Source organism: Canis lupus, chromosome 34 (assembly GCF_048164855.1).
Source record: "Canis lupus baileyi chromosome 34, mCanLup2.hap1, whole genome shotgun sequence".
Taxonomy (NCBI): domain Eukaryota; kingdom Metazoa; phylum Chordata; class Mammalia; order Carnivora; family Canidae; genus Canis; species Canis lupus.
In genome coordinates, this window is record NC_132871.1 from 23,863,133 (window position 1) to 23,886,431 (window position 23,299).

A 23,299-nucleotide genomic window follows, 5' to 3' on the forward strand; every position below is an offset into this window, starting at 1 on the left:
GGAGGGTCGGAATCGCTGCTGCCTGACAGGACTGCCCAGGTCTCCTAGGGGTGAAGAGTTTCATTACGAGAGAGAGAAGGAGAGGGTGAGAAAAAGGCGAGAGGGAGGAGGAGGCGGCTCGATGGGAGCGTGACTCCACGGAAGGGGCGCAAGGAGGAGAACCCAAAGAAGGTCTAACAGCCAAGTGGAAGGCCGGTGTGCGAACTGCAGACACTGCTGTGCGAAAACCAACAAAAACAGAAAACCAGAAAACAAAACCAAACCCAGAACCAAAGAAAGGTCAAAGTCGCACTCGGAGACCTGTGCTTCTTCGCTGCAGCCGGTGCGCGAGGGGCGCGAGGGGCGCGAGGCGGGCGGCGGGGAGGAGGGCGCGGGGCCGCGCGCGGGGCGCGGGGCGCGGGGCGGGCGCGGGGCGCGGGGCGCGGGGCGCGGGGCGCGGGGCGCGGGCGGGGGGCGGGCGCGGGGCGGCCTAGCTGTGCGAGTAGAAGCCGTAGTAGCCGCCCAGGTCCTTGGCGCAGTTCTTCTCGCAGTCCCGCTGGGCCAGCACCTCGCTCTTGAGCGGCGACGAGCTCTCGGACACCGGCGTGTCGGCCGGCGAGATCCGCCGCCGCTTGGCCTGCTCGTAAATCCCCGAGTCGCTCGAGTCGATGGACTTGATGGAGGAGGGCGTCTCGATCCAGCTGGAGTCGGACAGGTCCTTGGGCTTGGCGTCCTCGGCGGCGCCGGGCGGGAGCGGCGAGCGCTCGGCCGCCAGGCCCTCGGCCTCCTCGCCCAGGTAGGGGTTGGCGCCCGCCATGCGCGCGGCGGCCGCGGCGCTGTTGGGCCAGCAGGGCAGCACGGAGCCCGACTTGGCGCCGCAGTACTGCGGGGGGCTGCGCGCGCCCCAGCCCGACGGGTCGGCGTAGTAGCCGAGCGGGCGCCCCGTGCAGCCCGCAGCCTGCAGCGGCAGCGCCTTCACGCCGGCCGCCGCGTAGGACAGCAGCGTGGCCGCGTTGCCCGCGAAGTCCGTGGCCGTGTCGTAGGCCGAGGCGGCGAAGTCCAGCCGGTTGTTGGCGGGGGTCACGAACCAGCGCTGCGGCGACGGCGCGCCCGGGTCCTCGGCCTGCTGCGGCGACAGCAGCCCGTTGGTGTGCGGCACGCTGCGGTCCGTGCCCGGCCCGGGGCCCGCGCCCGCGCCCGGGTGGAAGCGCGCCTTGGCGTAGTTGCTCACGAACTGGTCCTGCAGGAAAGAGCCGGCCATAGCGTAACGGGCCCCGGGCACGATCTGCGAGCGCGGGGAGTCGTTGGGCGAGGGGGTCAGGCGGTCCATGTCGCAGCCGGTGTAGATCCTGCGAGGGAAGGAGACAGAGAGAGAACCGAGGGGTGGCGGAGGGGTCGGTCCCCTGGGGGCCGCGCGGGGGGCCGCCCCCGCCCCCGGCCCCGCCGCCCGCCCCCGCGCTGCGCAGCCGAGGCCCGCCCGGGCTCGGGGGCACAGGGCCGGGCGCTCGGGCCGGCGGGACGCAGGCCGCGGGGAAGGCCGCTCGGCTCCCCGGGGACCCGGGGGCCTGGGCGACCGCAGGCCTCCCTCGCCCGGACGGAGCTGCTCGCGGGGAGCGGGGCCGCGCGACGCCCCTAAGCGGGACCCCCGGCTCGCGACCGACACGCACGCGGGCGGTCGGCGGAGTGACCCTCAGAGACGGGCCTTCCCCGGCCGCCTGACCCTCGAGGGTGCGGCTGGAAGCCTCCACCGTACCTACTGGCCATCGTTCCCCCGCGACATCCTTTAACCACCACCTCCACCAGTAGCTAACCAGAGTGACGACTTGGAAGCAAAGTCGTCCATCAACAAAATTCTTTTACAGAGAAAAGGCATGCTGCTGTGTGTGTGTGTGTGTGTGTGTGTGTGTGTGTGTAAAGTAAGCTCCGTCCCCAACGTGGGGCTTGAACTGACACACGAGATCAAGAGTCGCCCCCCGAGATCAAGAGAGTCGCAGGCTTTACTGACGGAGCCAGCCAAGTGCTCCAAGAAAAAAAGTATTCTTTACTCTGACCTTTTCCTGGCTTGTGAACCATTACTGGTAAATAAATAAATAAATAAATAAATAAATAAATAAATAAATAAATAAATAAATAACTGACAAAGTAAAATCTTCTTATTTAGATTTCTAAAACACAGGCCAGAAAAGAAAACAAAAAGACACCGAAACCCGTCTCTTGGGCCAAACTCTTATCATCAACCACCTCCTCCACGCAATCTCCCACCAGGAATCGTCAACCCTTATACAACTTGACTCCGTGCCAGGCACTGTTGTCTACCACTGCACACATAGTAATTTAGTAAACCATCACAACAGTCCTCCCGGTTATGCAGCATTATTTTCCCACCTTACAGATGAGAAAACTGAGGAAAAGAGAAGTTAGATAACTTGCCCACAGACAGTAATTGGGTTACTGGGAATCACCTTAGGTGAAATAAAGATGAACTCTAGGCCCCGGGCCTGGAAAATCCCATTAGAATTGAGAGAGAACCAGAGATTGGTAGAAGTGTTTTCTCCTACACATAGACACATGCCTCCCTTTTTATTTAGCTCACACATAAATGTTTTAATCTTTAATCAACACACTGTTCTGAGAGAGAGCCTCAGTCTTGTCAGACCTTAATCCTGTGGGGAGGAGATTCCCTGGTGAGTGGCCAAGCATCCCCTCTGGTCCCCCTGAACTCTTTCTTATTGCTCTGTTTCTCCACGTTTGAGCCATGCCCAAAGAGTCAGCATAAAAGGGGGGAAGTGCGGGTGGCATGAGCCATTCTGCTCTCCCCTAACCCCTAAAAACTAAGGCCTTCATCTGTATAGATAAAGAAGCTTTTATGGAAAATACAGTTTAAGAACCAAAAAGAAGTGGCTTTTCCTACAGCAGCCATCCAGGGGAGGGCAGGTGAGGGTAATGCTGTTGCTCAGGTCCATTCTGCTTACTACACAAAGTCTCCCTCCTGAAATTCAATTCTAGCTTCAAATTAGTAGAGGGAGGCAGGAAGGGAACATAGCCAGCAAGGTGCAAATATCTTCTCTGTTTACCACTACAATATTTTAAGAAGAAAAAAGCAGCCTGCCAAAGGTACAGTTTAGATGCCCATCCAGGTCCCAACACACTTGGGATTACCGGATTGATTTGTGCAAAATAAAATGCTTTGGAACAGATGTTCGCAACAGAATTAAAAGCTCAAAACCTACAAGACCCCCTCGTACAGAGACCAGTATCTCTGGTCTCCTGGGCCACACACTTTCCACAGTGCCGGGTCCACATTTTTAGATTGTGAAGACTAGAATAGCTGAGGTTTTATTCTGGGTAATCTTCTTGATGAGGCTTGCTTCCTCAAAACTACTTTTAAGGGAGGCACATGACGGTGATAGGCAGAAATATCAATGACTCTCTTTTCAATTTGTTATAAAAATATCAGGAGGGAAGTTTGTTATCTACCTGGAGATGGAATAGAAGCAGCCACTTGTCTAATTCTCCACAAATTTGATCTATTTCTGGTCAAAGACAACTTCAACTTTGTAGCTGTATCCCACACACTTAATGCAAGCCATGAAGTTAAAAACTATATACCCTTCCCTTTCAGGGTCAGAGAAAAAGTAGGGGGGGGGAGGGGAATCCCTACAATCCAGATTTAGATTTTGCTATATAGCACTATCTGAACTTTTGGGCACTATATATGAACTCTGAGCAAGAATGCTAGAACAAGCCCAGAAAACACAAAGTTTATATCTCCTGTTGCCCCCAGAGAACATCATTTTGATAGGAAAGAAACGGAGATAAGTAAGGGAGGCCTGAAGAAAGGGTACCAACACATCTAATTAAAACATGTCTAGATGCAAAGGATAAAAGGAAATATTTTTCTTTTGAAGCTTGTAAATAATACACAGCAACAGCACCTGGGTCCTTCCCGAAGCCTGAAATAACTGTAACAGCGGCTCTGCTCATGACCTTGCCTATGGTGGGTGCACATTTTTATTCAGTCCATAGTAAACTTGCACAGGAAAAGCCATTACACAAAACTTGGAAATGGGTAAATAAAAGTCACATATGCCAAGGAGAATGTAACAACTGCCAGAGCCACATGCACTTTCCGGCAGAATCGGGCGGTTTCAGACACAGACAATCTGAGCTGAGCATCTGCAGCGCCACATACAGCTCCCGCACCCAGGAACCGGGGCAGCTTCCCCAACCAGCCAGCCCCAGAGGCCCGCCAACAACTTTGTAATTCATAAGAAAGATAAAAATAAGTGGAGGAAATCTTTGACCAAAACCACAAAAGTACCAAGTCAGAAAGTCACCAGAAAGAAGGGGAGCCCATAAAAAGGCAAGGGAAAAACCTTGGAAACAGCCTTATCTGCACACACTCTAGCTTCCAAAAGCCTTGTACACAACAATCCACCTTTGACCTAAAGCCCAATTCCGCAACTATTTTAGAAGGAACGAGCAAAATTACTTACGTGTCATAATTATCCCGAAATCCTTTTGCAAAGGGGTTGTGATCTATTTTCAATTGTGTAATCTAGAAAAGACAAAATGAAAAGATTAAGAAGATTTTACCTTCTATGTAGGTGGATTACACACTTACGAATATAGCACCATTTTTTACAGGGGCTTAGGGTCCACGGTGTCATTGAGTAGCAAGGTTTCCCTGCCTGAAAAATTTGAGGGAATGGATAGAAAGGGAAAAAAGAGAACGTATCATGAAAGTTATGAGGAACATGTTTAAATCAATGATGCCTAACATTAAAGGATTGCTCTCAATTAGCTCTCCCATTTGTTCTAAGTCAGTGCAAATGCACATTTTTAAAAATGCTTGATACAAAAGGATAAAAGTCTTTAAAAGGGGCGCTTGAATGTATCCTCAAATGTTGCCTATTTTAAGTGTTTCACCACATTTCAAAACGTTTATCATTTCTGATTCACAACCACAAGAACTCATAGCTGCATTTTAAAATCAGCTTTAATTTAAAATAAATGCATATTTTCATATTTGATACTTTCATTTGAGTTAAAAAAAAAACAACACTGTCACTCCCAGTAGTCAAATCAACAGAAGTAAAATAAGTCTTTGTGAACCTGGAAAAGCTAAAGAGGTTCAAGTGCTAAGAAAAAACAAAACAAAACAAACTCATCCCACGGCTTCTGGGAATTTGATTTATTGTACTTTTTGGATATGTGAATGTGTCTGTTCTTTTGACCACCCAAAAATCGATATATTTGTTTATTTCAGCCATCAGTTCTGAGACTTTAAATTTCTTTTTCTTTTTCTCTCTCTTTTTTTTTTTTTTTTTTTTTTGGGATAATGCCACAGCTTGCCAAGAATAAAATGCAGGGGAAAATCTGCTTGTTTTCTAAAGGGAAGAAGGACTCGGGGGAAAAAAATAAAACGAACGAAAAAGCAGATTTAAATCTGTTCTAGTTTGAGAACTAAATTAAAATTCCCAAGGAAGAGGCCTTGGAGATCCTGGGTCCCTCCCAGGTGGCCCGCGCGAGCCGCGCCCGAGCGAGTCGGAGGCGCTTCCCACCGCCCAGGACCCGGGGGGCTGCCCCGGCCCAGCCTCGGCCTGCGCGGCGCCCCGGCCCGGGCCTCCTTACGTCGGTGTTCTGGTAGGCGGTGACGGCGATGAACTGCGTCTCGGGGAACGTGAAGGTCTGCACGCGGCCGGGCTGGCTGGTGTCCTCCGTGCCGTCCTCGTTCACCTCCACCACGTGCAGGCGGGGCTGGTACTTGTGCAAGGACTGGAGGACCACCATCTGCGCGGCGGACACAGGGCAGCGCGGGGCGGCGCGTCAGCGGGTCGGGGCCAGCGCCCGGGGCCGGGGGGCTGCGGGGCTGGGGGGCTGGGGGGGCTGCGGGGCTGCGGGGCTGCGGGGATGTGGGGCTGCCGGGCTGCAGGGATGCGGGGCTGGGGAGGCTGGGGAGGCTGCGGGGCTGCGGGGCCGGGGACCAGGGGGCCAGGGGGCTGCGGGGCCGGGGGGCTGCAGGGCGGGCTGGAGCGCGCCGCCCCGGCCCCCCGACCGCGGGCCCGCCGGGCTGCAAGGGCCGGCCGCGGGACAGCAGCCCTGGTTCCTCCCGGAGCACAGCGACCCCGACTGCTGGTGCTCAGGCCTCCCGATCCGCCCGGCCTCCCTCGAGGAGGAACAAAGATTCCTACACCCCCAGAGCCTGTGGGTTTCCTTCTCAAATCCACCAAGTATCTGTACAGCACTTGGGGAGGTCGGGACCCGGGAATCGGGCGGGGGGGGGGCGGGGGGGAGGGAGGGCAAGAGCGACTCTACAGGAGGGTGGAAATAGAATTTTTAAAGAGTCTTTTCAGTGAAGCAGAGAAACATATGTCCAGTTTCTCTTGCTGATTTAAAGTAATGGACTGGATGTTAGCGAGGGACGTGAGAGAGAGCGAGAGGGAGAGAGAGAGCGAGAGAGGGAGAGGGAGAGGGAGGGAGAGAGGGAGGGGGAGGGAGAGAGGGAGGGAGGGAGGGAGGGAAGGAGAGAGGGAGGGAGAGGAGCGCTTGAGCCACTGACCTGCCCATTGTTGTTTGAAGCTCCTTTGTTGTTTGTAAGTTTCAATTTTCCAAAAGAGATTTCTTGACGCATCCAGTGAGCCCCCGTGTTGGGGGAATCCGGATGCATATAGACCCGATTTCCTAGAGAAACAAATACGTTGTTTACATATGCCCGGGGCACTGCCCAGTCCCAACTCCTCACCGCCTAGGACACACACACACACACACACACACACACACACACCTTATCCACAGTGAGGCCCATTAGCTGGGGGTTTTTTAGGCCTCGCTTTCTTCCTATTAACTGGAGATGATTAAAATAGCTTTTGCATAATCCTCCCCCTTCTCGCGGCTCAGTCTGTCCCCTTATCCCCCTCGTTTCCTTTTAGAAGTCATTGGCCGATCGTTTTAAAAGTCTCTCGAGCCAGTCCACAAAGGCTTTAATTAATCATTCTCACCTAAATAAGTGTCAGGAAAATGTGTTAATTGGAAGGACTTGCCTTGCACATTGGTGTCCGCTTTGCCGCAAGGAACCCATTTGCCTCCTTGAAACCTCCAGTGATTGGGATCCGCCAAAATCACATCCACAAAAATATTGTAATGAGCCGTGGGATCGAGACCAGAAATGTTAAAACTTAAAAAAGGAAACATGCGCCTATTTAAATTAAGGGGGGGGGTAGAAAACAAGAGAAAAAAAAACACATAAATGTTAAAGATTAAATGCAAGAAGCGCGGCGCCAGATAGCAAAGCAAAACTTGTTCTTCCAGCGTCGATGAGCGAATGTTTGCTGGGTTAAAGAAGGGGTGGTGGGGGAGGAAAAGAAGTGGGGCTGGAGTCGGGGAGATCGGCGGGAGCGCCGGAGCGGGGAGTCGGCAGGTGTCACTGCCCAGGTGGGGAGCGCGGCCGGCGCCCCGCACGTCCACCTGTCCCCGCTCGCGGGCACGGAGGCGCCCCTGCAATGGCCCAGCCGCAGGCCGGGGACTCGCCCTCTCCGCCGCCTTTCTCCGGCCCCGGCCGGCTCTCCGACCACCTTTCTAGGGCGGGAACCCCCTTCCCAACATCACCGCGGCGGTTGTACCTTCCACGTCCCCGTCTTCCAACACCAGCCAACTCCGGGGCGCCCCGGGGCGCCTTCCGCTCCGCTCCCGACCCCAAAACAGCGCTCCCGGGGCGGTGGCAACCCGGCGCTCTTGCCCCCGGGCCGCGCCTGGAGCAGCGACTGCCGGGGATGTAGCATTACCTTCCCTGCTTGGTGATGATCATCTCCGTTTGGTGGCGGTGAAATTTCAGCCAGAGGGGCCTGTTGCACAGGTACACCTGCGCTTTGCCGGGTACCAGTCCGGGCTGCGTGGAGGAGAACTGGTAGAACGGGGCTCCCTGGTAGGAGTGGCCGTACTGCTGTGGGTAGGGGTAGCCGGCCGCGGGGTAGCCCTGCGGCGAGGAGTTGGACAGCAGGCTGTTGTAGGCTCCGTTGGTGATGACCGGGTGGTGGGCCATGTAGCGGCTGGGGCTGCCGATGGAGAAGGCGGGGTGCGCCGGTCCGTGCTGGCCGGGGTACGGGAACATGGCACTGGGAGCAGTGGCCGCAGACTGTGGCTGGCTGGACTGAGAGAGGAGGTAGCGATCTGCAGCAGAGCCATCGAAACTGTGACGAAGCTCAGAGACCCCGTCCAAGACAGGAGAGAGTTTACTTCTCTGGACGTCCCCTGGTGAGTCCTTGGAGTCAGGAAAATTGTCTGTATCTGACTGATTCGTCATCCCCCTGGTAATTTTTTTCAAAGGTGAACTTCTCTCCAGGTTGTCAGTGGTCGAGATAATGGGATGATCGTGCAAGACAAGCTCAGATCCGCCTGAATGTGGGTAGCTGCTGCTCACATTGAGAAATTTCTTGGAGAGCATGATAGAAGGAGAAAGGCAGTGCTCCAGCTGCATAGCTCTAGAACCTGAACACTCGCCCTCCTGTCCCTGGTTTTTAAAGTCCTATTTATCATAAACTAGAAATCCACAGACCCCCTCACTAGACAGAAAGCACTTCAACCAGCAAATGCTTCTCAAAGGTTTGATTTACTTTTTTTTTTTCCCTGGGAGAAGAGATTGGCCAATTGACACTATGCAGCAATCAGAAAAGGCTCACTTTTGATCTTGCTGCTTGTGCAGCCGATGAAACGGCTCCTGCCATTGGTTAACTGCTGACAGTAATTTAATTAGATAGACATTAATTAGGATAATCACCTGGCTCCTGGTCGCGACGATCATGGCAAATTGAAGGGGATGATTTTATTGTTGGCTTGGGGGGGTGGGTGGGGTGGGGAATGTGTGTTGGCTTTACGTGAGCACTGTTGTGTCACCTTTAAGCTTTGTGACCACTGCTTTAGGAAGATTCAAAGATGTGCAATTTACTAAACATTTTCCTACCTTCCCCCCCCCCCCCCCACCACCACCTCCCTCCTCTCGAGCCGAGGGGCGGAGGAGGGAATTCGATGATGCTAGGAGACTTTTCGGATCTGAATGAGCCAAATATTCAGTTGAATGTAACGATTTCAAGTGCAAAGTATACAAAGCGCGAGCCGGTGGCCTCTTCTCGCCCTGTAAAAGTTCCAGAGTCTGTCTTTTCCAGTTAATACAGAAGCACAGAACACCTGAGCCAGTCCTTTGTGAGCGGGTCCTGCGGGTCCCCGGCGAACCGCCCCCCCCCCACCACGCACACCTTTTTATCCACACACATAAATAAATAAATCTGTGCGGCAGAGAGCGGCGGCGAGCGGGGCGGGGGCGGGGGCGGGGGCGGGGGGCGAGACGCTGCGGCTCACCCACCGTCCGCCCACCTCGGGAAGGTGCGGCTCCTCGCTCCAGCACAGACACGGTGACAATCCACGATCACCTTTTTTAAGTTCTGAAATAATCATAAGCGGTCGGGCTGAAGCGCCCTAGTGTGTTTGCAGTGATGTGTACGGGGTCTTTGCTAAATATTCTATCCGCGAGCTCGGTTGCAGGTTATGTGCAGAGCGAGCCCGTGGCGGGGGCCGGCGCCGTGCGCGGCGGCCGCTGCGCTCCCCTGGCTCCGAGGTGCTGGCGCGGCGGCCGGGCCCGGGAGCCTCGCCAGGGCAGGACGGGCCGAGCCCCGGTGCAGACGGGGTCGCGGGCGGCGCTCATCTGCGGGGGCGGAGTGGAAGCGGTGTGGGCGCGGGGGTCGGTGCCGAGGACGCGTGTGCGTGTGTGTGCGCGCCTGTGTGTACCGTTTATATAATCTGGAGGGGAGGGAGAAAAAAAAAACAACCCATACCAGTAAGTTTAAAACGAGGAGGCTCCAACGGAGGAATAGAGAAAATACCCAATTTAAAAGGATGTTGGCCCAGATGAGTAGCACGAGGCCCAGAGCGACCCCGAGATGTCGGAAGGAATCCCCGGTACCGGCTCCGGAGGGGCAGCGGCCCGCGCGGGGCCGGCGGCCGAGAGCTGCATCCGCCCGAGGCGCTCCCCGCGGCGGCGCCCTGCCCGGGACGCCGAGCCCGCGGGGAGCCGGGGCGGGAGCGCGGCGGCGCCTCGGGGCCGCGGGCCGGCGGCCGGGGGACGGGGGGACGGGCTCCCGCGGGCCTCCCCGCCCTGCCCGCGGCCTCCCCGCGGCCTCCCCGCGGCCTCCCCGCGCCCTCCCGGCCCTGCCCGCCTCCGGCCGCCGCATTGTCTGACGTCCCCGCGCCCAGGCCGCCCGCCGCCCGCCGCCCGCGAGGCCCGGGGAGCGTGGGGGCAGCGGCGCGGGGCGCGGGGTTGCGGGGCGCGGGGTTGCGGGGCGCGGGGCCGGGCACACGCCGTGCCGGGGGCGCCCGGGCAGCCGAAGCCCTCCCTGCACACGGCGCGCCCGCGCTCCCGGGCCTCGGCGCCTCCGGGCGGGGAGCGGCGCTGGGGACGCGGGGGCTCCCGGGCTCGGGCATACGGGCTTGGCCCCCGCCAGGGCGCTGCCTCAGTGGGCCTGAGTGGGCTGCGCAGGGTCCCAGCTGTGGCCTCCGGCCGGCGCCGCCAGCCAGGCCCCGCGGCCCACGGCCCTGGGCCGGGCGAGCGGGGGACCAGATGTCCAGACAGTTTGCTCGGAGAAATGCAGCCAGACCCTTTTTTTTTTTTTTTTTTTTTTTCTTTTTCCCCTTTTCGGAAGCGAATCTCAGCGCCTGGCCACGAAGCTTCATAAACGGGCAGGGCCTTGGCTGCTGAGGCCTCGGGGTGCAGGGGAGGGGACAGAGCTGGGGCACTATTTGACGCCGGGGTTTTCTGCGGATTACCCTCCACCATCATTTCTCCTGAGAGGTTTTTGCCCAATTTTGTCCACTCTTGTTTTCTCCTTTCCGTCTTTAACTTCTCTCTGAGCGCCCCTCTGCCCCCTGCTTCCGAGGTCACCCACCCCCCCTCCCACTCCCACTCCCACCCGCCACCGCCTTTCTCAGTGGGACGAGAGCCTTAAGTATATGGCAAAAAACGCGAGACTGCACCTGGGCCCTAGAAGCTTTCTCATTCGCGGCACCCTGAATTAACTTTTTAAAGAATGAAGAATGCAAAAATGAAATGTTAAAGTATAGAAAAGGGATACAGTGCACCTTCCAGTTTTTGAGGAATTGGAGGAGATAAATGTGCATTGACCTCAGATTATCTGTACTACATTCAGCGATTCCTCCCTACAGGAACTCATATATGCTCCAAAGGGAAATTTCACTTTCCTCAACATCAGCACACCTGCTCTTGAGCCATACTTGTGTGCAGCAGGGCTCCTCAGGGTTCAAAGTGCACATGAACCACACCAGGATTCTGGATTGTTGATTCAGGTCTCAAGCGAGGGCCTGGATTTTGTATATATATAATGAGCTCCCCGAAGACACCGCTGCTCCTGGTCCAGGCAGATCACACTGCATGGGGAGACTGGAGCTTCCAATGGCCTCATGTTAGTCTAAGAGGAAAGCAGGGGCATCTCTACATTAGGGGCAAGCGGGAGTTCAGGTTCTTGTGTTGCTTTAATACTGCATAATAGATGGGTGAGGATGCTCACGTAAGTACATACACACCTAACTGAGCTAGTGATTAAGTAAGTGGTTTCAATGCCTAACGGGACCCGAGCCACCAGGCTGCTGCTAGAATAGGTGTACCTTCCAGGACAAAAGTGTTCATTGAAACTCAGGGGATCCTAATTTTGATTGATTACAAATCTCAAAAGAAAATGTAGCTTTTGCTAGGAGGATTCCTGGTTTTGAAATTCATTGGTCTCCACCATGAATCAAGTAGAAGGTTAGAAGGTAGTGCTGGTTGTGAGGAGTCCAGGGTGAGAGGTGATCAACTAAGAGCAAAAGGCAGGCATTGTATAAGTCTTCTCAGGAGATGCTTTCAGGAGACCAAGATGAAAAACAAAAAAATTTTCCAAATGGAATGTTGAGAATAACCCTTAGATTATTGAGGCCTTCTTCTGAGGGCATATTGTAGGAAAGAAATCTTGACTAGCTCTAATGAATAGCTGTGAAATAAATCATAGAACCCTCTTTATGTAAAGGGAAAAATCACATATCCAAAAAAAAGTCTGCACACAAGGTTAAATTAGGCAAAAGGAAAACTTCTGCTAACTTCCACTTATATTTTAATTATAATGGTTAGTTGTTGTAATGTCAACAATTAAATTAATACATATTACATGTCCTACATAAAACATACTATGACTATATATAAAAGAAAAAGCCACAGGACAAGCAAATGCTCAGAACACCTCTTATTTCACCAAAAAAGAGACTGTGAAACACGGTGGGAATTTAAGCCATTTCTTTTAGTTTCTGGTAACTATTCATTAGGCAACCAGTAAGAGCCTAGAATTGTTCAAACAGGACAGTAATTTGGTCTATCACGTCACTCCTACCACCTAAGAGGCTAAATCTAAATTCCAAGTCCCCAAGTAAAACCTTCTTTTAATGAAGTCTTAGAAACAAACATTTTTACCATATTTTCACAAAGGGTACACATAAGAATTAAATCTGTCTCCATATGTTTTCGCATACTCCTTGCTGTACCCAAGAATGGTGCTGTGCCATGAGTACCAATGGGGGCAGCTACTCATGTATGTCGGGTTAGAAACAGGTTGAGGGATAAGGTCATCTGTTAAAGGGGCCATTAGTCAAATTTTTGTCTTTATCAGAAAACATAGTTTTAATTTGAGAAAGATGAGAGAAAACAGTAACAAAATTATTTCTTATGTGCTCATGATATTAAATTCACATTATGGTGACTTTTCTCAATTTGTTTTGAAGAGATTATATACCTCCTATGGTTGTCTTAGCGGATAAAGTCTAGTGGACTTTGGAGCAGGCAACTTCCAGGGAATCTCAGCATTGGTAGAATGTACTCTTCAAAAAAATAATAAAGTCTCAATTAACACTGTCCCCTCTTTCTTCTTAAACATACTCCTCTGAAACCCTGGAAAGTATAATATGTTAAGATACTGACTATACGATATAAAATATGTCAACATTTTTTCTGGGTTACTCACTAATGGGGCAACAACTCCTTAATGGCAATCATTTTACATTTGTGAAGTTTTGTTATCACGTTGATGTTTTATGTGTTATCAGATCTTACATTGCAAAGAGAAACATATCTTTGTGTGAGATTTCTAGAGCACTGTCAAATGTTATTCTGTCAATTCCACCCAGTGCCAAAAAACCTCAGGAGACATAGATTGTAAATGTATTTTATTTTGTAAGCAACAATCAAAATATATTTGTGTTACTGATTTCTTCAAATATTAAATGGGATCTTAACAAAATTTGTCCACTTTGATGTATTCTTATACAACTTTGGAATCTGCAAAGACCCTGACTAAAGAAACAGAAGTAATTGCACAACTGAGACTGAAGGTGTTACAGTGCTGCAAATGATGCCAGATGTCTTACATTTAACCAAACACACCTTCAGAGGTCCCTTGATTTTGAGCATTAGGAACAATAGAGGAATATACGCTGAAAGTATCACCAATAGCTTTTTGCATGGTTTTATTTAAATACGACAGTATCCAACATAGCTGCTAAACACTGGACAATATTTGAAGTCATAAGGACATCCACATGTTCCTCCAAATGACGTTTGGGGTCCTAAATTAAAAAAAACAAAAAGAAAGGAAAGAAAAAGAAAAAAGAACCACATTACTGATAGAAGAATTACTTAGTGTAAATAGTTGAAAGTGGTAAAGAAAGCCAAACCTAAATTTATATTTATCTTACAATTTAACTTTCCTACTTTCCTAATATATTGTTATATTCTCAGGATTTCTAAATGTATTTAAAAATTAAGTACCTGATAAAATAATAGATTACACAATGAAAAACTGATTTACACAATCAATGCTACGACTCTGGACCAGAAATTACAAAGAGTAACAAGGAATTCTATACAGGCGCAGCATCTGATTTTTTAAAAACAAAGTATAAGCATTTATAAGTGTGCATAAGCCCAAGTATGCATGCATATTTTCTGCCATTCATATTTGTTGACTGAGTGGGTTCTTTACTCGAAACAAACATACCAATAGGTGAGAGTTCAATGTGAATTCTCTCTCATCACTTCCTCTGTAATTTTAATTTAAATTTAATTCCTGTACAATTTTGATATTTCAGAAAAGGTGCTTTAAATGGCTCAGGAAATATTCCTGGATCAAAAGTCACTGTGTGTTGTTAAAAATTTAAATACAATGTTAAGATATACATATTTTACATGTATATAATATGTATGAAATAATGGTAAGGATACATATTTCCTGCAACTATTTTGAAAAAAATAGTATATCACAGAAAAGTATATAGGTACAATCTTTTAACTGAAACCTGATCGAATCTGTATTTCAAATGTCTGAGTTAAAAATGAGGCTTAAAATAACACTGTAATAAATGAAGTTAAATTAGAATGCTTAATTTATATTTATGTTTAAGGCTGAGCTGAATGAAGTATTTCAGCTAAATGTGAAAGCTTTAAAAAAAAAGATACATATATATATTGCACACAATAAAAAAACTCTCAATTAAAGCATTATTTTTGTATGGGTATTGCTTAAATACCCAAGACTCCTACTTTAAACAAATGCTCATCAATGGAATTATTTCTTGGCTGTTCTTTTCTAAATTACAATTTCAATACATACCTGATTTCCTTAAACAATCCAGAGATACAACATGCTACAAATAATTTCAAGTAACTAGACCACATATTAAATTTTCTTTATTTCAGAAAATAAGCCTTAGGACACTTTAGGTGAAAGTGTCTGAGAAAGACTGGCAGGAGAAAAAGACAGTGATCTGATTCCATTACAGACAGCTTTTGCTTTTGCCACGCAATAGGCTAAACCAGTGAAGTACTAGATTTTAAAAAATGATTCTGAAGATTATTCAACTTTGCCCATTACATATTTTTCAGCTTCATTTTTATTTTAGACCTTTTATTTGTTGCTGTTAAATAAAATCTACATCGTAGCCTCAGAGTCATTTATTGCAAAAACAGTTAGTGAGTTCTATAAAGTGCAAGGCTCCAAGTCGGAGATCTAATAATTTATATTAGACTACAATAAGTAGTGGGAAAAAGCAAGGTAACTGGATCAGATCACACAGGATGAGAGAATAAGATGAACCATACTCCATTTTGTCTGGGTAGTGTTCTAGCTGTTTTTAAATTGTAATATTCAGGGTGTAGTGAGATTTAATTTTACTAAGTATGATATTTAAGTCAGACCTTTGCCCCTACTGCTCTGTTGGGAGTAACTGGTTCTGTAGTGAATTGGTAACACACTTCCCTCAGTTATCTACATTACTTCTTGTGGCAGCTGGGTGATTCTTAGAGATTTCCCATCCAAGAATGGTCCTGGCCCAAACCTACATAGCTTGTGAGATGTGATGGGATCAGAGCATATGGTAGGATGGCTGAAAGCAAAGACAGCTTAGTGTCTTGCATCTGAAATATCAAGATTCTGCCAACATCAGCAATATGATAACCATGTTCCATGAAATGAAAAAAAATGTAATCAACATTCTTTAAAAAACAGTCTAATTAATCTGTAGATTCTTTTAATTGGTTGGTGTGTTCCCCCAACCCTCAGAAAATAGGAACTAAAATATATATTTCATCTTGGAAAAGTGAAAGAGCAAATACTTAAAACCCTTTCTCCTCACTCGCTATAATCCAAGGGGGCTCTCAGCCTTCTCAGGAACACTACCTACATACTGAAGCCTACATATGGACAAATTGTATCATTTAAAAAAAACTTACATATGAAATAAATCTACCATTCTGTTATCTTTACTAATAATATTATTTGAAGTGAAAATAATACTTTAAAAACTAACTCAGGACATAAGTCTCCTAATGTATATCTAGTAAATTGTTTTCACTAAAGATAGTATCTCTCAGATCTATTTGTGACTTCACGATGTATGGCAAAGAGAATTTGACATCAAGTAATTCAGTGGCCTTTAAAATTAACATCATATTTACAAGACAAAAGAAAAATATAGAGTGAACAAACAGGAAAAAAAATTACACTGGCCCTAAAACAGTTTTAACTCTACAAGAGCACGTTATTATGCGACTGCATAACCTATTACGGTATAGCTCACCTGCTTGCCAACATTCTTTATTGCCAGCTGTTCAGGTGTCATCTTATCTTCTTCTTCTACAGCCTGTGAATGAAACACAAAGGACAGACTTTCAAATTCTAAATTTACTTCTCCCACTGCAGAATACTCACTGAAGGCAATGGTGATCATAATTTCCATTCACAGAACCTTTTATTCAAATGACTCATGAAACAAAAAAGCAAGTTTGCTAATCTTCACAATCACCTTCAGTGTCATAAAAACTACTACCACCATCATTTTGAAAACAGACTTCAGAAATACGTAAAAGACATCGAGTATGTCAAACTGGATCACCAAATGGTAGTATTAGCCATCTGGAAACTACGAAAGAATTCTTTGAGGGATGGCTACAGTGGAGGAGAGCAGTACCTGAGGCAGCTGCTTATGGCACCTTGATGATAAGCAGTCCACTCTGTCTTCTCTTCCATGCCCTACTTTCATCACACCTCTGCCCCAGTCCCGTTTCTTTGTCTTCTCTTTCTTGTCACCTGAACCTGTGCACACCCATCTATCGGTTAACTATCAGCAGCTAATCGGATCAAAGGAGCTGCTGACTTTTGATCCACTTAACAAATCATATGGTTTTCTCCCTTCATAACTCTACATGTATTCAGAAAAAAATCTCACTTTTCCATAACTGATCTTTAGTAATCATGAAGAAACAGAGTCATCTGAAGTTTTCAACAGGAAAAAACTTGGATTAAAAGCCAACTTAAGTAAAATTCAATCAACCACAACAATATATACAAACTGTTTTCTACTATTTTCAGTTAGCTATAAAATCTTGTGTATGACCATAAATCTTCTAGCAAGTAATTACAAAATAACGACAGCATTGAGATTAGCTACCATCACTGCCTCCCTCTATCGACAATGGTACTACCATCAAACCTCTTTGTTAGAAGGAACCTCCTGAGGAGTTTGGGCATGTTTCTGTCTGAAGCCAGGGCGCTCTATCAGGTGAACTCCTGGTCTAGGATTTATTCATAGCATCCAATAAATGGAAAACAAAGAAAACTGAAGGATCACCAACCTTAAGAAATAACACCACAGCACTTACCACAAATATGATTACAAAAGGGGTGAGATGGTGGGGGTGGAAAGCAGGAAACCAAAATCCCAGCGAGGGTTAGATTTGGATACTCTAAACTTAATAATCTCGCAGCTGCCAAATTTCTTCATGTGTGAACAATGAACATGTAGGAAATGCAATCATCAGACATTTCCCATAAACTGGGAAGTTTGGCTGCATTTCACACCTTCTTAATAGTTTTGTAAACAGAGAACTTGAAAATGAGCAAAGATGGCAAGTGTCTAATTTTATAAATGGACAAACTATCTAGAGAATTTTCCCCAGTAGAACCTGCCTAAAGAGAAAAGATGGTGAATAAGTACTGTAACTACTGATTATTAGAGGATACTTATTTACAACACATCATTAAGAAAATACATTTATGACTCATAAAACTGGAAGGAAAAATAAAAGCTAATAACAGTCCAAATCTAGGGAATTCTAGAGAATATGTTCATTTTCAGAGTCAGATGTCACTCCTATTATGCTCAGCTAGTTAAAAAAGTATTACCTAAGTGGGAAATTGCTCCTCCTGCTATCTCAATGCTTTACATATATAGAAACATGAGCAACACCTAAAAAGTTTTTCTCAATTACTTTTACAAATCATGAGACTATACCTTACCGACTTGAAAACATTATTAGATGAATGGAACGATTCAAATAAGTTTGTACTCTGCATTCATTCAGTGTTAGTTGCTCTATGCTCATGTCAAAAACACAGTACGGTATTGGAGGGAGGTAAGAATCTTGGAATCTGACTCAAAATGTCAGTCAATAGACAAAATAGTTATTACAAAGTATTTTGGAGTACTGCAAATATCAAAGATGGCAGGTATGCAAAGATGGAAGTCAAAAAGCATTTAAAGCATTGATCTTATTTAAAAGGTTAAATAGAATGTGAAAAGCTCTAACTTAATTTTAAAAATCTTTTACATCATTTAACCACTTTACCAATTAGTTTTTCCATTTCCAATAATTAAAAGAGAGAGTTCACAAACTCTTTGAGAAGTGCAGATGGTAAAAAGTACTCTCAGCCATAGATGCCATCTGGAAAATGAGGAGCAGCTGTAGATTTAGGCATATACTAAGGTTGCAAACCCCCATGACAAAGAATAAGCACATCTCTTTCATTCTAAGATAGACCAGATCAGACCCGATCATCACATCGAACCCCTAAGTATTTTCTTCACTTACCTAGGTCACCTATATCTCATCTACCATCTGCGCAAGACCAGTCTTCATTCATAGTTCTAATCTGGCTAGTCACCAGGAAAAATTAAGAAATGGTAGCAGCAGAAACAAATGAAATTCAGGCACAGGCAGTGTCCTCACTAGGGGAACTTCTGTGTTTATGGCAACTTCTGTGATTTGGCATCAAATTTTGCTTTTGCATTCATGCTCTTCGGTTTACTCAACCAACAAAAAAGCACTGAAAATGTTTGTGGCTATTCACACTAGAAACGTTTTTAACAGTTTATCAACAAAGACCCCCAGATGGCTATCCCATCATGCACGGTCTGCACAGTTCTAAGAAATTCCTAGAATTTGGTCTGTTATGTTATCATAATCCCATCAGACGTACCCCCATCTTAAAGAGGCTTTTATGAAACCCAATTAACTTCATTCTCTGTCTTCTGGTAATGGTCAAATTTCTTAAATGGAAAACCTTTATCTCAAATTCTACCATTTAATTTTCCCTTCAACAGATACGGACTGGATTCTCTGCACTTCATTAACACCTTTTTAAGGATCTCCACCAGGTAAATTTCAACAAACTCCATTTTCTTGAACTTTCTGAACACCTTTAAGAGTTTCTCCAATACCTGTTTTCTCTTCTAATCCTTTAACCTCTCTGGTTTTATGATGTCATGTCTCTCATTCCACTTCCTACTTCTCTGGTCCTTGGGAGGCTTCTTTTTCCTTTGAAATGTTAAATTTCTTCACTCTATAACATGCCATGCTCCCATTTAAGGACATGCTTTCTAAATTTCCAAAAATTACCATAAAAAATATGGTAATTTCTTTCACCATTAAACAAGCTCTGCACTAGTGAATGTTAAGATAATGCATTTCACTTCTTTCCTGATTTTCTGTGAAGTCGATGAAGTCAATCTTAGTATATGACTATATAACCGAAAATCACATTACTAGGTTAAGGTGGTAGAGAATGAGTTTAAAGAAACGACTTTTATAAAACGTACTTGGGAAAGCAAAATTAACAAACATGAAACAATTAGAAATCTGAGACAGGATAAGATGTGTAAGTATGGAGAACATAAAATTGGCTTTCCTACCACTATCAGTATATTAATTTACTGAATCCTTAAAACATCCCAGTGAAGTAGTTAATCTACATTTTACTTATGCAGAAATTAGGCACCCCCCTCCTTTTAAGGAACTATATGTTAATTCCAGGAATACTTCTATTATAAAAAAAATATTTCTAACTCTCCTTTTGGAATAGCTTATAACATTCCAGTACATTCTATACCTGTCCTCAACAGCAGAATTTTCATTTTATATATTTAATAATCACTCGTTCTGAATAAGATAGTTTTTGCTCTTCAAGGAGCTCATATTTGGGCTTTACTTGTCTATAAATCTCAAACTGCAATGCAGAATGAAATATACAAAAATGGAGCGTACACAAAGACTGATGCAGACACATTTAGCCATACGGCCAATAAGCAATGTGAATTCAACTGTACTATCTCCAAAGACCTTGAAGCAACATTGATGACAATTTAGGAAATGATTAGATTAGTTTTTAATGACACATCCTGAATAATAATTAAGCCAAATCCATGATTTAATAAGTGGCCTGAATAGCGCATAAGTTCTTTCTAAAAATCTTACAGGGAATTCAATTTTAAAGTGTAATTACACAAAACAGGGACACATAATAAAGATCCTATGTTTGCATATGCACACATAATAGAAATTATAGTTCAGCTTGTTGGAAAAATTTCTATGGCAGAATCTATTTGATGCCTACCCAACATTTCTCTTCCCCTTCTTCTTTGGTAATATAACCCTGATTTTATTAAAGACAGTGATGTTCCTAGGTAAAAGACCACACTATACAGCCTTTCTCAAAGCAAAGTGTGTCCACTTGAGTTCTGCCAATGAAATATAGTCAGAAGTGCTGCTGGGTAGGACTTACGAAAAGGATTGTGAAAGGAACTGATTTAGCTGGGAAGTATTCCCCGCTTTTGCCCTACCTTTTTTACCTGTTGCTGGGAACTCAGATGGGATGCTAAAGCTCTAGCAATGACCCTGAATCATGAGGATATCTACAGGATGGAAGCCAATATAATGGTAGTGGAGCAAAAGATAGAAGGAATCTGGGTTTGGGTCACCTGGGTGGTTCAGTCCATTGAGCTTCCGACTCTTTGTTTCGGCTCAGGTATGATCTCAAGGTTGTGAGACAGAGCCCTGTGTGAGACTTCGTGTTCAGCTCAGAGTCTGAAATTCTCTCTACCTCTGCGACCTCCTCCCACATGCTCACGTGCAAGCTCTCTCTCAAATAAATAAATAAATCTTTACCAAAAGTTAAAAAAAAAAAAGGAAGGAATCTGGGTCCATGATGACTTCAAAGTTTCATACTGGCCTTGAGTTGCAAGAGACCTACATTTCTATCTTGAGGAAACCATTGCCTCTTTGAGCTAACACAATCTTAGATAGAAGTAACACCCGGTTAATGCAAAAACTGAAAATTATTTAAGATTTACCTAAAATATATCATTCCCCTACTTTCCACCCTTGAGCAGACAGTGTTATCAACATAGTATGTTGAGATAAATGTGAGATAGGTATCTTTGAAAAGAGAAGGTAAGACAGTAGGAACTTTTCATATTGTTCTACAATTTAATTTTTTATATAATAGCGAGCTGTAAATATTTCTCTAAGTTGGTACTTGTAGAATTTTATTCTTCATAATAAACCTTTAAAAGAGAACATGTTAAAAACTTATATGCATTTAAAATTGAAAGATGGCCTCCAAAAATGTTATGTCACTTTACTTACCCACCAGTGACGCATTTTCCCAAATTGTTTTTTATATTTGAAAGAAAAAAAAAATTCTACTTATAATTTTTTTCTTTGACCATTTAATAAGGTTGAACTTTTTTTCCCATGTTTATATGCCATTTGTCTTCAGTTTTCTAGCTGTTTTGTCCAAATTATTAATTTTTAAAACAATTTTATAGGGATTATTTGGATATTACACAGTTTTTGGATACTAGCCCTTTCTCTGTTACCAGTACAAATATTTTCTCCCAGTCTGACTCCTAACAAGCATTCAATAAATGTTATTATTTTTATTGCAGATAAACTTTACTGTCAAGTTATCAAAACTTTAAAACCTCACTGATATTGTTACTAGCATTAAAGTAATCTTTCGAAAACCTGACATTAGCTTTACAATATTGAATCTCCCTATTTGGAAACAAAGGAATCTATTCACAATTGTTTTTAGTATTATTCAAATAAGTCATACACATTTATACATTTCTTATGGTAATTATTTCTAAGTATTTTGCAATTTTGGATGCTGTGACATGATTTGCCTATTATATTTTTCAACTGGTTTCAGCCTATGTAACTGCTTGGTTACGACCTACATAATTCTCTATTGTAACAATTCTAACAGTTTTCTAGTTTAGTCTCTTAGGTTTCTGTTTGATTGCAAACATATCCTATCATAGTTAAATAATGATAATCTGCCCTGGTTTCCCCAATATTTACATTTTATTTTGTTTTTCTTATCTTATTGCACTAGCATAAAACATTTTCCTACTTAAAATAGCTACTCTAGTAAACCAAATGCAATCATATAATTATGTTTTATATGTAAAAAAGTATATATATATATATATATATATATATATATATATATATATATATATAAATGTACCTGAATTTTCTTTCAGGTTACAGAGCAGGCACTATTTCTATCTGAAAGGCAAACTGTCACATCTCAGAATTTACAGGACTACATGTTTGAAAACAAGGCAAATTTTTATGTCTCTATGTTATTCTTAAAATACTCTTCTACAATTCATTTTTCACTTCCACATTCACTTACAAATATGCAATCAAATATTATCAATAATTTAAAATTTGATGCAATCTTAGCATGAATAAATTAGGAGATCTGGAATAACAGAGTGTGGGTGTTGTAGTTCAGTAATTAGGGAAATCATGACTAGTAATGAAGCAGAATCTCTGTGTGGAATTCAGACTTGAAATAGAAAAGTTGGGACAAAGGAATTTAATTATTTTCTAATCTTCTTTCACTTTAGGAGCTAACTGGCACCTAACGGTAATTACCTTAGTTTAAAACACCAACCAATTAAAAAGAATACTACGAAGAATTGGTAGCATGGGCCTTTCTTTTTATATTTTAAGTGTTACTAAAAACTCCACCACATTCTCTTTCAATCACAGAGGGAATTACATTCTCAAATTTGGACTCCTTCATATCACAGCTTACACATTGTTTTCATTTTATAACCAAACCTTACAAGTTTTTGAGTACTACAGAGATTTTTTAAAACTGTAAAATAGGAAAAACTTCTGTGGATGGGCAGCAGTAACCATAAATAGGTTATTTCCTGGCAGTGGTACCAATATGAATTTACTTAAACTTGCAATGTTACAGAGAAATGAAAGCCATTCCTACAGTCTGCTGAATAATATTACTTAAGTCACTAATGTATAAAAGGTTAATAACTGTTCTAAGTATGATAAACTACGTCTCTCTCTTTAATATCACAATATGAAAACATATACTAGAAACATTAAAGGAATTTTTTCCCCTATAATCTAGAATCAACCGAGATTTCCAGCTGGAACACTACATATAAATCAGGGCATGCTCTTCAAAGCCAGACCCAATTCTGTTGGAATTTGTTTGTATGGGCCCATCAACATTTTTTCAAATCTAAGCTCTCTCCAGAGACTTCCTGCTACACGTGGCAAATTTTATACACTGTCTCTTGGCTAATATTTATTTTGGTAAGATGTGTTTAATGTAAAAAGAGAAATATTACTTTTTGGTGT

The 23,299-nt window shown here is 44.9% G+C and overlaps 2 protein-coding genes across 4 annotated transcripts in view; both read right to left on the minus strand.

Annotated features, from left to right (window-relative positions):
* Positions 1 to 423: 423 nt before the first annotated feature.
* On the minus strand, positions 424 to 8,740 carry TBR1 (T-box brain transcription factor 1). The gene is made up of 6 exons (XM_072810915.1): positions 7,764 to 8,740; positions 7,023 to 7,177; positions 6,542 to 6,663; positions 5,614 to 5,772; positions 4,476 to 4,537; positions 424 to 1,328 (listed from the first exon to the last, which is right to left on the minus strand). The coding sequence occupies exons 1-6, from the start codon at positions 8,453 to 8,455 to the stop codon at positions 470 to 472; spliced, it is 2,049 nt and encodes a 682-aa protein (XP_072667016.1). The 5' UTR covers positions 8,456 to 8,740; the 3' UTR covers positions 424 to 469.
* Positions 8,741 to 13,216: 4,476 nt separating this feature from the next.
* Positions 13,217 to 23,299, minus strand: part of PSMD14 (proteasome 26S subunit, non-ATPase 14) — a 102,764-nt gene continuing 92,681 nt past the window's right edge. For all 3 annotated transcript variants that reach the window (XM_072811395.1, XM_072811397.1, XM_072811396.1), the window contains exons 11-12: positions 16,141 to 16,203; positions 13,217 to 13,632 (exon numbers count right to left, since the gene is read on the minus strand). In XM_072811395.1, the coding sequence (XP_072667496.1) occupies positions 13,534 to 13,632; positions 16,141 to 16,203 (162 nt within the window). In that variant the 3' untranslated portion in view covers positions 13,217 to 13,533. The remainder of the gene's footprint in view (positions 13,633 to 16,140; positions 16,204 to 23,299) is intronic.